At 37.3% G+C, this 17,496-nt stretch overlaps 1 protein-coding gene across 4 annotated transcripts in view; it reads left to right on the top strand.

The window, feature by feature from the left end:
- The window catches only part of syt7b (synaptotagmin VIIb), a 146,494-nt gene that overhangs the window by 81,111 nt on the left and 47,887 nt on the right, over nt 1-17,496 (top strand). For all 4 annotated transcript variants that reach the window (XR_007930890.1, XM_051900109.1, XM_051900110.1 and 1 more), the window contains 2 exons: nt 7,886-8,236; nt 16,860-16,979. Coding sequence is in view for 3 of the 4 variants with exons in the window: in XM_051900109.1 (XP_051756069.1) it covers nt 7,886-8,236; nt 16,860-16,979 (471 nt within the window). In the remaining variant the exon portion in view is untranslated. The remainder of the gene's footprint in view (nt 1-7,885; nt 8,237-16,859; nt 16,980-17,496) is intronic.

Raw genomic sequence — 17,496 nt, 5'->3', positions numbered from 1 at the left:
ACTGTGACAAAAAAGTACCATAAAAGTAGCCCATATGCTCTTAAAGTCTTAAAGTTTTTTTGGCTTTTAGTATGAATATATTACCCTTAAGGTTATCTATAAGCTAGTGTGCTCCAAAATAATGACAAAATTCACATTTAGAAGATATAAGCGTTCAAAACTTACAGTCTCTCACTTCCGCCAATATGGATCAATGGTTTTGATAACATCACTCTGCTCTTCAGCTTTTCATCAGATTTTCTGTCCAATCAAATGCTCTCTAGAATCTGAAGCGTCCCGCCCCCTACATTATAAATAGACGCTGAAGCTGAAGCTGCTATTTTCTACATGGTAAATGGCACATAGTGCACTATATAGGGGATAGGGAACGATTCAGACGGTGTAAATATGCTTTCCATTGAGGCGAATGAAGTCTGGTTTCATATTAGCGTCACGCAAACCGCCGCCGTGTGCACACAGTCTGCTCCGGTCCAGAGACAAGAGAGCACAGAGCAGATTATATGACTGCAAAACGTATCAAACCCATTTGAATTCTGCACAGAATGCTGTATTTTAAAGCGATATGGAGGAGTTTAGGATGAGAAACTGTTAGAGTTTAGAAGGAACTGAGGCTTTACGGAGCTCAACAGCTCTGGACGAGTTGTGACATAAACAAAACGCTACTGGCTGTTTTAAAAAAAGGGTCCCGCCCTGTCTTCCTGTTTCAGCGGAAATTACATCAACACATTAAATAATGCTGCACGTTTCAAGGCACTTCAGTGGGCCTTTAAGATTAGTTGACATATTTCACCAGGTTTAATGAAATGTCATTGGGTCTCATGTGTTGTACACGACCGTTCAAAAGTTTGAGGTCAGTAAGATGTTTTTGAAAGATGTCTCTTCTGCTCACCAAGACTCCATTTATTTGATCAAAATACAGTAAAACAGTAATATTGTGAAATATTTTTACAATTTAAAATACCTGTTTTCTATGTGAATATATTGTAAAATGTAATTTATTCCTGTGATCAAAGCTGAATTTTCAGCATCATTACTCCAGTCTTCAGTGTCACATGATCCTGCAGAAATCATTCTAATATGATGATTCGATGCTCAAGAAACATTTATTATTATTATTATCAATGTTGTAAACAGTTGTGCTGCTAATTGTTTTCAGGATTCTTTTATAAATAGAAAGTTCAAAATATTAACATGCATTTGAAATAGAAATCTTTTGTAACATTATAAATGTCTTTACTGTCACTGTTGGTCAATTTAATGTGTCCTTGCTGAATACAAGTATTAATTTCTTTAAAAAAAAAATCTTACTGACCACAAACTTTTGAATGGTAGTGAGACAGAACGACAGAAATTTTGTTAAATTAAGTCTAGAATAGTAGGTAAATTCATCTGAAGGAATGATCTAGCAAATATTTCGAATAAACCCAAGGTACTGTTAATTGGTTGCATTGACTTTCGTAAAGCATCAATAGCACAATAATATAAAGTAATAAAAATAATAATCGCTGTTGGTTTATGTAAACATCATTACAAAAGGTCTTTTTTCAGTGTCACACACCATTAAAATTGTTTCATGTTTGACTCACATGTCAGTTTTAAAATAATGGACCAGTCAGATGAATTTGGGGTTGTGATGATTACATTTCTATATGTATAATGATTCGTATTAGTGACAGTGTATGAAAGATGCGCCTGTAGACATGATTTCTGTTCATTTGCATTATGCTCCTGTTACTCTAGCTGTTTCTGAGCTGTGTGAACGGCCCCTGAATGATGACATTTATTACATTAAATTGTCAATTGTAGCTTTCAAGTATTTTAAAATGTGTAGCACTATTTGATTGGTGACTATACTATATAATGAACCATATTTGATTGTTTTTATTGCAAGCCGACTGGGGGTTTTGTTGGATAAATGATAGCACGTTCATAAAGGAAATTATGTTATGATGTCAGATGCTTCACAAAAAAACAAACAAAAAAAATTGTTTTAAGATGGTTATTCATATATTTTGCTTTAGTAGGCAAGTAGGAAGTATCAGTTTTAGATTTCCAAATATTCCTTTTGCAAATATAGTAATTAAAAGCACATTAAAACAATATTATGTTCGCAATGTTGCTTAATTTGATCAGCCGCATAATCACCATTAATATCATCTCGCCCAGGCCTAATGTGACGTCACGTGGGCTTCATTGTGTGATCAAACAGCCTCACATCAACCAGGATTTTAAAAATGGAGACACCTGAAATGTAGAACATTTTGTTTCACTGATTAATGACTCTTAAAATCTTGTTCTTTTCTAATTAGTCGCGTCTATTTCAGCCCTACAAAGTGCTTTCTCTCATTTCATGTTTTCGTCCACTCCCATCTTCGACCTATAATTGGTTTCTAGAGTTGTGACCCTTCCTCTCATATATTTCTACTGCTCCTCTTGCCATCTTATACACACGTTCTCCATCAGCGTTTCTATCACCTGGTGTCTTGAAGCTCTGTAATAACAAGAAACCACAGGTTTCTGCTAAAGCTTACGGATTTGCTGGAGGAGTCTGAATCACCAACACTACTCCTTCAATCCGTGTTTGGATGAGTGCAGATGTGAATGTCAGTGTTTGACAGGATTGCTTTAAGAGTCGTCCTGAGAATGATTTTTCTTGACAACAGAGGTTAGATATTTTCTCACTAATCAAATATTTAGTACAGTGAAAGAGGACAGTTAAAGGAATAGTTCACACAAAAATTAAAATTGTTTAATCACCTTCATGTTGTTTCATACTGTTTGGCTTGCTTTCTTTCTTGGAACCCAAATTTTATTTTATTTTATTTTATTTTATTTTCCTTATAATAAAACTGGATTAAATAATGACAGTATTTTCTTTTCTTTTTTTTTTTCTTTCTTTTTTTTTCTTGACCTACTCCTTTAAGGTGAGACTAGCAAGTACATTGATTTATTAAACTTAGTTGTAGCCATGAGAGGATAAGATCTTTATAACTTTCCAATATGAAATTGCTCCTGCGTTACAGAGGATGTGACAGAAGCTTTAGTAATGTGATGTGCAATTTCTCAGTTAGCCACTGAATATTTAAAGTTCATCTGAGGGAAGTACTGTCCTAAAATTGCCTAAAATTGGTTTTTCGAGCCCGGTCTTTAACAAAGCGGTTGTACTTTAATGTCGAATTTCACACAGTATTCATGTCTGGCAAGGACTAGAGGCTAGATGAATCCAACAAGAAAAACCTTTCTTTTTTCCCCCTCTAAAACAGCAATACTTTCTTTTTGGGAGCTGTATTTTTTCATTCTTTGACGCTTTCTTTTGCTTCTGTGTTTTCTCGCTTTGATCATTGTTTCGACTGAGTCCGCAACCCCCACACACTTTTTTCTTCCTTGCTTTCTAAACCTATTTATAACACACAGAACTGAAGCAGAGATGAGAAAACGAGTAGATGGGGAATGTAAGTTCCTTAATGACAGCTCAAGCTGCATAATGGGTGTAAGTGCAGGGTGATATACTGCATTACATACATGCATATACAGTATACTGTGTATATATGTACGTATATCTAAAAATCATGTGTGAAACGAGTGCCGTCGCAACACGCTTGTGGCATTATAATGTGATTTAAAATAGGACCTGTTCATGGACCAACTTCCTTGTCAGAGCTTGAGCAAAATTTCTTTTAATCAATCAGATTTTAGTGTGAGGGTTAATCTAAAGACACTTTCACATGACTCAATTCAGGGCTTCAGTTCAACTCTGTAAACGAGCGTCGTGACGTCCAGGTATTGTGCTATTTTACTGTCAGTCTCTGAATATATCATATAATTGTTGTCAATAAGATAATTGTATCTTGTTGGCTACATAGATAAAATTTGGTCTTGGAAGCATTGGTATGAAGGTGCTGAACACTACAAATCAGCCAGTAATGTTTTGCATTTTATGCCCTTGTTTTCCAGCAAAGGCGAGTTTATGAATTTACGGAACTGTAATTAGGGGTTCAAGCGCGTAGCCCTGAAACCATATTGTAATTGTTAGAATTTCCAAGGATCAGGAAAAGTGATCAGGCAGATCAAACCGTAAGTCATAGAGACTTGAAACTTTGAGGGATGCTAGTACCCACCCCATCTAAAACATCTCCAAGGCTCATCCCAATTGGCCTGATGGTGGCGCTACAGTGATCAAAAGTACGTAATGGCTCATAAATCCTAGGCCATTTGTCACAGGCTCAAATGTCTTATAACGTTGGAATCCTTGGCTCAAGACAAACAAAATGCATGTCTCAGATTTGATCGTCAAATCGTCGAATTTTTGGGTATTTTGGATTTTTTGAAAAAACTACTTTTGCAAACTTAGTTTTTTCACCCGATCAGAACCGAACCAGTGCCGAAAGATTCTCTGGAGTCTGATTGTCAATAATTATCGGAAAAAGTTGAAATTTCGATCCAAGTCAATGATGGGACGCCAGAACGTTCAAAGTGGGCATGGCCACTTTTACTAAAACGGCTATCCCTCTTGAACGGAATGAGATAATTTTACCAAACTTGGTACAACTATGTAAGAGCTCAATCTGTGGTTGTGTGAAAAGGGGCACTTGGTGGCACTATAAAATAAAACAAAACACGAAAATGGCTATAGCTACGCAACAGTCAGTCCGATTGACTTGAAAACTGGCATGCGGTGTCTTTGTCCAAGGTGCCGCGATTGTCTATGAGGACATTTGCGTATCTTGAAAAACACGGACACTGTCGAATTTCGAGCAGCTGTCAGCCAAGGTTAACGGAGGCCGATTGGAACGAAACTCGCTGGGCCTGTTTGACTCACGGTCCTAGAGGCCTGTGCGAAATTCGAAAAAAATTGGCCACCGGGGGGCGTCTTTGCATGTGTAAAGGATTGTATATCACGCAATTTTTTTTCGCACATGCCCACGACCTACATACCATATAGTAGAACTTTGCCTCTAGGACCGCCGCTGTACATCGATTTGTTCATTAAACATTAGAGATTATTTCAAAAACCTACTTTCACGAACTAGTCCTAGGTTTTTGGTTCAACCTCGATAACTGTTAAAAAGCTTTAAAATATATATTTTCTTAGTAAATTGCTTGTTTTGGCTGTAAATGGTCTTTTCCATCTATGATCTAGGTGGTTACAGGCTTGCTAAATAAAACATTACCTTTTTACACATGCTTAAAGGACTTAAAGCACTTGAACCCCATTAATTGCTGCTTACAGCTATATTTTCCAGTTTGTTTCTCTATGTCAAAGAAAAAAATGTAATGGAAATCCAACATTTTATAGTTAATATAAAAATGCATTGCTAAAAATCAATATTGACTATTGTTTTATGGCAGGGAAAGTAAAAATCATAACTACAGCATAAATAATCCTTATTTTTGAGTCCTCTGTTGTGTTGTGCAACTCAACGTTTCTGTTTTTTTAATATTTGTATTGGCACCGCCAATGACTTATCATGCAAACTGCCTGGTAATCATTGGCTGCACTTCAAAAGTCATTGCAGAAATAGTTTGAAATTTGATTGTCACTTCCACACAATGTGGCTTTGGTCCATAATGCATTGGGGAAGTTTGACATGAGTCATGTGAAAGGGCCTGGCTTGGGGCCTTTACTTAGGGTTATGGTTATGGTTCAAACCGATCTCACAGGAAAACATGTCTACCACCAGGTGGCAAGTTTGTATGAATTTCGCATGAAATCATATGATTTTCAGAAAAAAGTAAGCATGAAGCTAACCCCACCCCTACATATAATCATCACTGGGGTATAAGCAGATTGTATGAAAACTATTTTTATAGTTTGACAGAGAATGACAAAGGATGTTGATCCAGGAATACGTCCTACTTGGCAAAATCATGTCATGCCCTATAGTCAGAAATGCCTACTCACCAACTCTAATAATCATACTAGCTTTCCATTGTAACATTCAAAAGTCAATCACGGTAGTAACTCCTTCATTTAACTCATGAATTCATGTCCATTAACGTGCCGCTGTTCCTTTTGCAACCTTGACACTTGTATAAAAAGCGTAGTGGCAGAGTTTGAGTTATTGCTGACATTCAATCCCTTCACAAATACTCTCAGTGGGGACGCATCCCTTGAGTACCGTGTGAGAATTACAGCACTGGGACCTTGATAGGGGTGTGTGGCACTTCACCCTGGTGCAGTAAATCCTCCAGCAGAGCATTAACATCCAACAGAACAGCTCGATGAGACTTTACACTAATCAGACATGATGCAGAGCAAAGGAAGCTGCTGGGAAGGGTTGAATGGATAGAAATGATAATTGAATTGAAATATTGAAGACATAGAAACTAAGTAGATGTAGAGAGATCTTTAGCAGGAGGAAGTTGGGTCTACAAGACATACTCCTTCGTCAGGTCATGCCACAAGAGAAACAGTTACCCCTTTTCCATTGAAATAGTGCAGGTGCTCGTCCCGGAGGAACTGTGAATCTTCACAACAGAGCCGATGTGGCACAAGATCCTATCCCTCTTGGACTTTATTGTGGTTTTTGTTCACAGGTCTTGCAAGTTTTACGAACAAATTTTTAAATCCAAATTCAATGGGTCTCATTTACTAAGCATGCGTATGCACAAATTTGTGCATGATCTGTGTATGAACGTTTTCACGAACAAATCATGATTCGTTAATAACTTTCATTCTAAAATTTATTCTGAATTTACAAAAAAATGTAAGAACAACTGAAACCCCTCGTACACAAAAATCACATACTCTTGGTGGCCTTATAAACATGTTACCATGCATTTTTAAACTGATATAGATCTTAAATATAGGCTATCAGTAAAAAAAAAAGTAATATAGCGTTATAGCTGAAGTTTCAAGTTAGCTCTGCATAAAGATGCAGATATGCGTATGTACAGCTGGCTAATCAGAGGTCAGTAATGTCTGTATAAAAGGTGTTTATTGCGTTTGAACTTGTTTTGAGGATGGCACTCTTGGCATTGCTAGCAGATTGCTCTCAGGCGAGAACGTGTGTTCGGAATGCCCTTATATGGACATGGTGTGCAGAATGCCCTTATATGGACATGGTGTGCGGAATGCCCTTAAATGGACATGGTGTTCAGAATCCCCTTATATGGACATGGTGTGCAGAATGCCCTTATATGGACATGGTGTGGGTGTGTTTTATGGAAATTACCTACTTCAGGCACGCGGTCGCTCATTTAGAATACTCCGAATTCATCAACATTAGAAGGAGGTTAAGAACAAATTCATGTGCGTGTGTAAGTGTTGTGAATTAGGCGGAAAATTTTTGTGGGAAATTCAAACGTGCATATAAATACGAATAGTGTATGCAGTTATTAGTGAATGAGACCCACTGCCTTTATGACATACTGTATGAAGTACAGTATGTAATTTAGTTATGCAACAAATAAATTGAACAGTTTTCTGTGGTAAAAATAGTTCCTGATTGGCCACAGGCTCCGGTACCAGCACCGTCATCCTGTCGGTGGAAAATGGGCGAATGTGTGTGTAAGTGAATGTTGCACATTTTGCTAATGTTGCTGCCTAACTTTGCTTTCTTTTTCTTCCCTCATTCCCTCATTGTGCCTTTGTCCCCCCCAATGGACGTCTTAAAATGTCTGTTCCTTCACGTTCTCTTACCCTTCCCTCCCTCCCTCCCTCAACTCAATGGTCTCGTTTGTTTTTCTTCTGTGTCCCAACACTCTTCCTCATTCTGTCGTCTTTTCATGTCTGGCTACCTCTCCCTTGTCCTCTTCGGTCTCTTTGGTCTTCATTAATCGTGTCTACCTTCTCTTCCCTTTATCTTGTGACTTCCTTTCTGTCCCTGTTTCTCGTCTTCGTCTCGCCCCACAACTTGGCCCCTTTCTTATTATTTGGTGCCAGTTTTGGGGACCCCTCTCTTTCTACCACCTCCACTTTGGAGCATATCCCGTCCTCAGCAGCCCGCCCCAGGCCCCTGGTCAGGCAGCAAAGCCTCCAGCAGCCCCTAACCCACCAGCCCCCGCCAGGCCCCAACGACCCCCCAGCCACCTCCCAGAGTCTGGGCCAACTGCACACCGGGCCCGGGGGTGGGGGCCACCGGGGGGGCCCGCGGGGGGTGCGTGGCAGCCCGGCTGGGGCAGGGGCGTCCCGCTACAGGTCGGGTGGAGGGGCACGATCGCGGTCCAATCCTGGAAGCTGGGACCACGTGATGGGACAGATCCGGACCAGAGGCATGGATGTCAAGTCATTCCTGTGAGTATCAAATACCAATCTAATCATTTTTTAATTCTTTTCTTACCGATTGAACTTAAAGTTAGCCGTCATTGTCTCGGTAGCGCTTTATTTATTGCATTTTTTTCTGCATCACATATTTTAGCAATCATTCGAAAACTTAATTGCTCAAAATTCATCCTATGAAAACCGTTGTGAAATTGGACATTGCATTACCATGCAAATAGTACTTTAAAAGCTTTTAGCGGGCCCAATTTTTGTGATATCAACTTCAAATTTGGAACACAACTTGATTAGACATGTGGCTTTGATTTTCTAGCAATTTTGGTGTCCAAATTATTTTGTAAAATATACATTTCTTATAAAATAAAAAATGTTTAGTTCTGTACATTTGCTTTACAGTAAACGTAACCTTTTTATACTTTCATTTTTTGAAGCTTTCACATTTGCAATAATCTGTTGAGTGTCTTCTTTAAAGAGAAACCAACCCTAGGTCTGTATTCCAAAGCATTTATGAACTACAATCATTTTAGATCAGATCTACCTATGCTCAAAAAGGGGGGTGACAGTTAACAGGTTAAAGTTGAAGCCACTTGTAGCGCCACTAGTGGCATCAAATGGAATCGCAGTTATAATGAGAGCTTTCAAGCAAACTGAGTCTGAAACAAACTGAGGGTATGTTTACATGACAACAGTGTACTAAAAATGGGAAAGTTTTTTCTTTGTACAGATGAAAATGTTGAACGACCGTGAAAAATGCTGTATTATGCTGCCAGGCCAGTAGTTGGCAATGTCACTTTATAAAGAAAGAATACGTGCCTGCGCACATACGCAATCTTTTACAGAGCACTTGCGACAAACGTGCATGCCTAGAGACTGAACACATAATACGCATGTGCATGCCCTCACTGTTTTCAGAGATCCACGTTTTTGTAGTTTACATGAAGACAATAACAGTATTGTTTTCAAAAACTTGCACTTTTGAAACTTGTTTTCAAAAGTTTTCAGACCCCTAAAACGCCTTTGATGTGTAAATGAACCGAAAAAAGCATAACAAGTTTTCAGTATTTTAGTTGAAAATGGTGTTGTGTAAATGGCCCCTGAGCTACACACTAAACTGGGAATGGAGAAAGTATAAATTACACACTTCACGTTTAATGTGTAATGCAACCATTTAGTTCCTAAGTAGACTTATCCAAGATGCTCTTCTGCTTCCTACCACTGTTGTGATGTCTTCGGTTTTAGCAGCTCGTCCTCCAAGTTGATTAGTTGCTACTGAATTTTACTTCATGCATGTGATATTCCAGAGTGTATTTTACTGGATGCAGGGGTGTCAAACAGAGGGTAAGGGTGGACGGGGTTATTTTAATAATCCACTATATTATATACTGTAGAGAACCCTGTGATCAAATCTGAAGTTGGGCATTCAAAAAAAGAATGAAAGAAAGAAGGGTGAAGAACAGTGGTGAACCGGCGACAGGGTCATGGGCGGCCAAGGCTCATTGATGAACGTGGGGAGTGAAGGCTGGCCCGTGTGGTTCGATCCAACAGACGAGCTACTGTAGCTCAAATTGCTCAAGAAGTTAATGCTGGTTATTATTTGCTATTTATTACCTTATGTGTCAATATTTTGTTTTTAAAAGCATTTTTTGATTCTCTGAATTGTATAAGGCTCTGGATATTGTGCAAAATGGTCACAGATATAGCAAGAATATAAAAATATAGTATTGTGTTGGTTGTTTTATCAGTGTTTGTTGTATTAGTATTCATTATATTAATGTTTTTTAGATAGAAATGCTTTACTCACATCCAAATGGTTTAGGGGGCTCCAAATAGTCTTGTTTCTGGAGCCCATGCATGTGGTGCTGTTTGTGTGAATATTCACCATCTTCTCTCTCATTTTATTCTGTACTCTTCACATCTGTCTGATGAACTGTGGGTTGCTACGCCACTCACTTTATTAATGCTTCCATAGTAACTTCTCCATTTCTAATGAATGCTGAATATGATTGATGTTTTTGCCCCCAAGCGAATCCTTGTAATATTCATGTCTAGGGTACCCTCATATCACTAGATCCAGCCGTGTTTAATCTGCTGAAAATCCAGTTTAAACCAGCATACATTTAGATGATGGTTTAGTTCTGTCTGGTGTGCCAGAATAGCCAAACTTCTGATTAAAATTCTCCCTTGTGGTGGTTATGCTAGTTACGAAGCCGGATGGAGACACCAGCATCCAAAACGCACCACACGTGTGTCTTTTGAGCAGGACTGTGTCCCATCTGATCACGCTCTGTCACTTGGTCATGCTTGATTCATGACTTCTCTTACGCACTATTGCTTGCTCATGCCTGCCCAGCACTTTGTTTCTCGTCGTGCTCTGTCGCTTTACTTATGCCTGATTGCGTCCTGTCTCTCTCTGCGCCCTTCTGTCTCTCTCTCTGTTTGCCCATCTGTTTGGTTTGAGGCTTCTTCTTCATGGCTCTACACCTGTCACCTGGACACCGCAGGGTAGAAGAAGAGCCAGAGGACGTGGATTATTCAACTGTGTCTATCTTTATCTTTAAGAGGACACTGCGTCATAGAGAAGGGAACCTCTTTACATAATCGATGAGTGTTTATCCACGTGTGAGTTGACTAGCTGTTCAAACACAGTGACTGAATCTAATGAAGTGGTTATTCAGGAACCTAATCTATAAATAACAATGCCGTTTGGATGTTTTTTTAATCACTGTTGTGAAAGTGTATCTTTAAAAGTGTATAATGTTGTAGATATAAAAGTTGCCTATCAATTAATTGTTTATTGAATTAATTATATACGATATGCTAATTAAATCAGTATTTATTTACAGTATTAATATTTTATTTTAGTATTATTTTTAAAGTATTACAGTAATTATTTATATTTTTAATGAGCTTTTATTTTTATATTTTAAGTTTTATTAATTTTGTTATGAGCTTTTGTCATTCTTATTAGCTTTTTAAAGAGTTCTTTTTTAGCTTTCATTTTTTTTATTTTAGTTTTAGTAATTTTAGTACTTCAACTTTCAGTGTTACATTTTTCTTTTTTTACTTTTTTAGTTTTTAATCTAATATTTACATTTTATTTCAGCTTTATTTCAATTAAAACATGTATTTTTAATAGTTTTATTTAGCAATAATAACACTGGTTTGGCCGACCAATGGCAGACCAGTCGTATTTTCAGCTATTGATTCAGACATTACACACTTCGCCTTATTATTATCATATAAACATTCAGTCAATGAGTTGGATGTTTATTCAGTAACAGACAAGTAATTTGTTAGACTGATTGAAACTTGTGAGACTTTTTGAGCGGTTCATTAAAAGAAGTGGTTCATAAGAGTGATTTGTTCAAGAATTTGACCAGAGAATAGACAGACAAATCGTTTCTTTGTAATACTTTGAAGCGCCCAGTCTTTCTGTCTCATCACATTCAATTCAGGCTGTGTAAGTCAAAAATAAATAAATCAACTTATAATTTCTTTGCTGCTGTGGAATAGTGGTGCAGTCAACACTGTATTGTTAGAAGGGCTGAACCCATGCAAAGCCAAGAAATTGACGTCTGAACAACTAAGACTAAATCAAATATCCAATATCTTTCATAAAAACCCATTGAGTGATGTGAATACAGAGGAGAATGAATGAAAGACAGGGGGAAAGAAGTAACTGCTTTTCTATTAACTCTCTCTGTGTGTGTGTGTGTGTGTGTGTGTGTGTGTGTGTGTGTGTGTGTGTGTGTGTGTGTGTGTGTGTGTGTGTGCAATCTTACACACAAGCCTGTTTGTATCTGTACCAAGGTCATTTAGCAGTTTACAATCCCTATAGGTGCTTGTGTGTGTCTGTGTGTGTGTGGTCAATGGTTTAGAAGTCAGTATGTGTTCTCTGCTGGCAGATCAGCTCTACACAACATTGATCGCCTGTCCTCACCATCATTACTACCATGATTAACTGTCATAGAGAAGTGAAGAGAGAGAGAGACGGTTGACACCAAGTCTAAAAAAGCAAGTATGATTTCCATTTGGTCATAGAAAATGTTTTATTTTATTTTATTTTATTTTATTTTATTTTATTTTGTGAGCAGAGCTGTAATCTAGACAAAGAAGAAGCCCAAATATAAGAGAGTTTTAATTTGTTTTGGTCTCTTCATTATTCCTATACTTGAGTTTGTATAGTCTTAAAGGGTTAGTTCACCCAAAAATGAAAATTCTGTCATTTATTACTCACCCTCGTGCCGTTACACACCCGTAAGACCTTCATTAATCTTCAGAACGCAAATTGAGATATTTTTGTTTAAATCCGATGGCTCCGTGAGGCCTACATAGGGAGCAATGACATTTCCTCTCTCAAGATCCATAAAGGTACTAAAAACATATTTAAATCAGTTCATGTGAGTACAGTGGTTCAATATTAATATTATAAAGCGACGAGAATATTTTTGGTGCGCCATCACTAAATAAGTCGTTATTTCGGGTTTTTTTGGCGCACCAAAAATATTCTCGTCACTTTATAATATTAATATTGAACCACTGTACTCACATGATCTGATTTAAATATGTTTTTAGTACCTTTATGGATCTTGAGAGAGGAAATGTCATTGCTCCCTATGTAGGCCTCACGGAGCCATCGGATTTAAACAAAAATATCTTAATTTGTGTTCCGAAGATCAACGAAGGTCTTACAGGTGTAAAACGGCACGAGGGTGAGTAGTTAATGACAGAATTTTCATTTTTGGGTGAACTAACCCTTTAAAGGCACACTATGTACATTTTCACCACTAGAGGTCGCTTATTCAAAAAAAGGCATAGCTTGATGATGCCTTGATTTCGCGGAATCATGGGAGGTGTTGTCTTCACGTCTACAGCCGGTGGAAAAGAATCAGAAACAAGGCCGCTGGAGCGATTGCTAATGAGAGACGAGTGCAACACACGTTTTGAGAGCAGAGGGACTTTTATTATGCTGCAGTCGCCGCTTCTGCTTCTTCCGTTGAAGCGTATGTGGAGTAAAGCAGCGCTGTTTATCATATTAAATACATTTGAGTGTGTTGAAAGTTGTTATAATGCTACTCTGTGCGTTTGCTTGGCGGCTACTATGAGGCACTTGTTGCACACTGCAGTAAGCTAGATCAATATTAGACATGGTAAAACATGGTACTCGCGGTAAATAAAAAAAAACGAGATGTAAACAATAAGACTTACTGTGTTGAGTTATATAACAATGATTAGTTTTCTGTCAATCAATGTGTCCAAACAGTTGCTCACCTGTCTAATAAAACACATAATATATAAAAGTGTCTTTGGTGTTTCCATGGTTTCTACAAAATAAAACCAGAAATCAAGGATAACGCGGGTATGATGTCATTGATAGGCGACACACAGACTTGGTCCGTGTCCTGGTTAAAATTGCTTATTTGGATTTAAACATTCTTGGAAACATTTGGAATAATGTAAGTACACAAGTCAACAAAATATATAACACTGTTCTAGTGGTTTTTGAATATTTTAATCCAAAAATCTTACATATTGTGCTTTTAATAGTTTTGACTTTATTATTATCCTAAAATATTGAAAATAGTAATAAATATTAATGTTATGGGTGTGTCCAAACTCTTGACCGGTAAAGGCGTGAGGCATGTAGATCTAACTTTGCGTTCAATAAATATGTGTGCCACAAGTTTCAATATTAATCACCAAAGTTGAAAGTTTGGGCACACTTGAGTAAATTTATGTTTCTTAAAAGCATTTTGATGTAAAGGTTTTTTGCCTATTTAGTAGAAATTGTGCATGAATTCACTATTTTATTTTATTATTTTATTTGGGAGCAGAGCTGTAATACAAACAAGAAGCCCAAATATAAAAGTTTTAATTTGTAAAACATTTTTTGCTCTCTTTTCTGAACTTCCATTTGTATATTCTAATAGTTTTGATGACTTGATGACTCTTGTCCTAAAAATGTTGAAAATGGTAGTAAAATGAATATGGATGGGTGTGTCCAAACTCTTGTCTGGTAGTGTAAATGCGTGAGGCGTGTTGATATAATATTTGTGTGCCACAAGTTTCAATTTTAATCTCCAGCACAGTTAATATCCTTTAGCACACCGGCAATAATCTTTCACTTTACAGGATTGTGTAACTGTAACCGGCTCCAGCTCTAATTCCCTGATACCATGATTGTCTGACAGGCAATTAAGCTCCTGCCTGTTCCGGAGACGTGTGTGATTTGTGCTGTAGCGCTGGAACCGTGAAGCTCTGGGCTTATGAGTTTTACTCTAGTGGACTATAGCAGTCCTGCGCTTTATTGATTTGAACAAACACAATATCAAATGAATGGTAAACAGATTCTGTGAATAGAGACAAAGGGGAATCTTCCCATTCATATTTTTACGGTACACTATATAACTTTTTTTTTTTTGTTCAAAATTTCCGAAATTTAAATAATAAGTCAATGCATCATCAATCCTTCTTGCAAAGTGTGTTTTTGTCTTACCCTGATTCACTATGGTAAGCCTATTATAAGTGTTTATATTTTAGACCCGTTGGGATGGTTTTCGTGGGAAATTGCGTACATGTGAAAAGTTTATAAAAATGTATATTAAAATACACGCATCTTCATTTTTATTTATGTTTACCAAGAGCATTCTGTGTGCAGTGCTCAATCCATCCTTTGATATGATGCACACGACCCTGACCGCTCCTGCCGATCTGCAGATGAAGTCAGAGAGGAGGCACGAGTCTCTCTTTAGGACCCTGCTGTGAATTTGAGCTGAAGCCTCTTGTGAAGGCCATTTACAGCCCTTGTAAGGCTGATGTTTTAGACTCACGTAATCGATAAACGAGTGTGTGTGGGCTTAATGCGCTCCTGCGTAACACTGATTCTGTCGTAGCCCCCAGCAAAGCACGTTTTACATGCCGGTCTGCCGATTCCTTTATGAGCGTAAATCGTTATAAAACCTGTTGATTAATGGAGTGTGAGAGAAGGGGGGAAATTTGTAGTTAGAGAGAAACATGGAGAAATCCTACAGGATAATGAATTTCTCAGAGGCTGCTCTTTCATAGTTCAGGAGATTTAATGGAGTTCTCAGTTATGTTTCATATTGGTGTCAACTTTGTTTCAGAGGTCTCTCCACAGAATCTTACATAGATCTCTCTCTTTTTTTTGCATTTGCATTTGCATCTTTGACAAATCAGAGCACAGTTTGAGACATTGTAGAGCTCTCGACTGAAGTTCTCCATCTGCTCTCCAGTCTCCAGTTAATCTAATTGCAGACTCATTTGTGATTTTTCTTTCCTACAAGATAGCTCTGGCATAATATGAGACATAATGGTGTTAAACGCTACTTGCATTTTATAGCGATAGAGTGTTAAAGTAAATGTGGACCGAGGATCTCAGATAACTGTAAAGTTTAAGTTCATGTTAAAATCTCTGAGATTTGATTCCAGACTCTTTCTGTCTTGAAGAAGAAATCAAAAAATGATGCAAAGCTGAATTTTCAGCATCATTACTCCAGTCTTCAGTGTCACATGATCCTTCAGAAATCATTCTAATATGATGATTTGATGCTCAAGATAGATAGATAGATAGATAGATTGATTGATTGATTGATTGTGCCAACATAGTAGCGGTGTAACGGTACATGTATTCATCTCAAAACATACGGTACAGACGTCATGGTTCGGTGCATACAATGAGACGATGAATACAGTCAGTCACAGGCGATTCACACTCCAATCCAGAAGGGGTCGCACACGGTAATGCAATACTATTTGCTAACCGTCACAACAAGGAAAAGCGCAGACAATCTATGCATAGATATGTTTAGGTATAATCTCTCAACCAGTGTTTCAACTGCGGAAAGACATCAATAAAACAGCTTGAGAATAATATCTCACGTAGCATTACATTTACCTCAGGCAAGTCATTTAGTGTCCACACCATGTTAGTTCACTAGAGAAATGAAACATTTCACTAAATATATGCACTATATTAGCTTATATATTCATTATATTTACCTGTTAGTAATGTCTTAACTATTTAATATATGTTTACATAAATTTGTCATGAAAACAAGTTATGACAGTAACTGTGTAAATGACCATATTTAAAAAATAATTTAAAAATAAATTTAATATTAGATTTAGAAGTTAATGCAAAACCTAACTTATGTGCAATTTTTGATTTTGAGTGTTGATTATTATATCTAAAAATAAATAGCAGCTGAATTTAATATTTTGGGCTCTGTTGTTAATTGTAACCTTTAATAGTATAGTAATGTGAAAGAAAGGCTCCCTGTATATGGTTTACAGCATTAGCTATTTTTATATCCTTAAGAAAATGTTAATTATGATTGAACTGATTTAATGAGATAGACACAATTTGTTCAATAAACCACTGTTTAATAAAAAAGAAAAAAGAAGCAATTTTATGTTTATTTTCCTCCCCCCTGCTGTACCAAACCATCATGTTTGTGTACCTTTACACTTCTACAACAGTGTTAATGTATTGAGCTTTTTTTTTACCTTTCAGACAAGACTTAAAGTCAAAATTCAAGTTTTTTTGACCAGCTTTCCTTTAGTTTATAATGGGTTCTGCTCGTCACTTGTTTGGTTTGGCCTCTTTGTTTTGTGACAGAGAGGGGAAGATGGTTGTGCTATCCCTCGCGATCGGATTGGCTGAGCAAGATGACTTCGCCAACCTTCCAGATCTACAGGAGGTGCCAGCGAACAAGGAAACACCTCCCACCGACAAAAGGTAATGGCTTGTTTAAAACATTTGCTTTCTAAATGGGTGTCAAAATAAGGGATTTGCTAGTGTTTGACAGTTCACCCCTGCTGGTAGATGCTGTAACTGCACCATTTGAGGAAAAAATGTTTCTCCATTGCTGGACACATAACCCTATGAATAATTTGAAACACACATTTCTAAGGCCTCTAAATTGTCAACATGATCAATACATTGCTGAAAAAACCTGTTGTACACAATTCACTATATGCCTTTTGTCATCTTATTGATTATTCTTTCTTATCGAGTGAAAGGCGTTTTAGTATAATTGTAAAAACGCCCCCCTTCAAGTCATGGTACAAGTGTCAAGTAAACGTGATGTTTGCTGTGATTTTTATAAAGTAAACTTAAGAATACATTTTATATTATTATTAAAAAGCAACTAAGGTTTACTTGATTATCCAAACATCATTTGCATAGACATAATAGTGGAAGATATAGAGTGACAAGAGAGTTAAATGTATTTTATGCAAGTTTTCTGCTATAC

The sequence above is a fragment of the Ctenopharyngodon idella genome, chromosome 7, assembly GCF_019924925.1.
Source record: "Ctenopharyngodon idella isolate HZGC_01 chromosome 7, HZGC01, whole genome shotgun sequence".
Taxonomy (NCBI): domain Eukaryota; kingdom Metazoa; phylum Chordata; class Actinopteri; order Cypriniformes; family Xenocyprididae; genus Ctenopharyngodon; species Ctenopharyngodon idella.
Note: the sequence above shows the minus strand (reverse complement) of the source record. Positions and strands in the feature narration are given on the sequence as shown.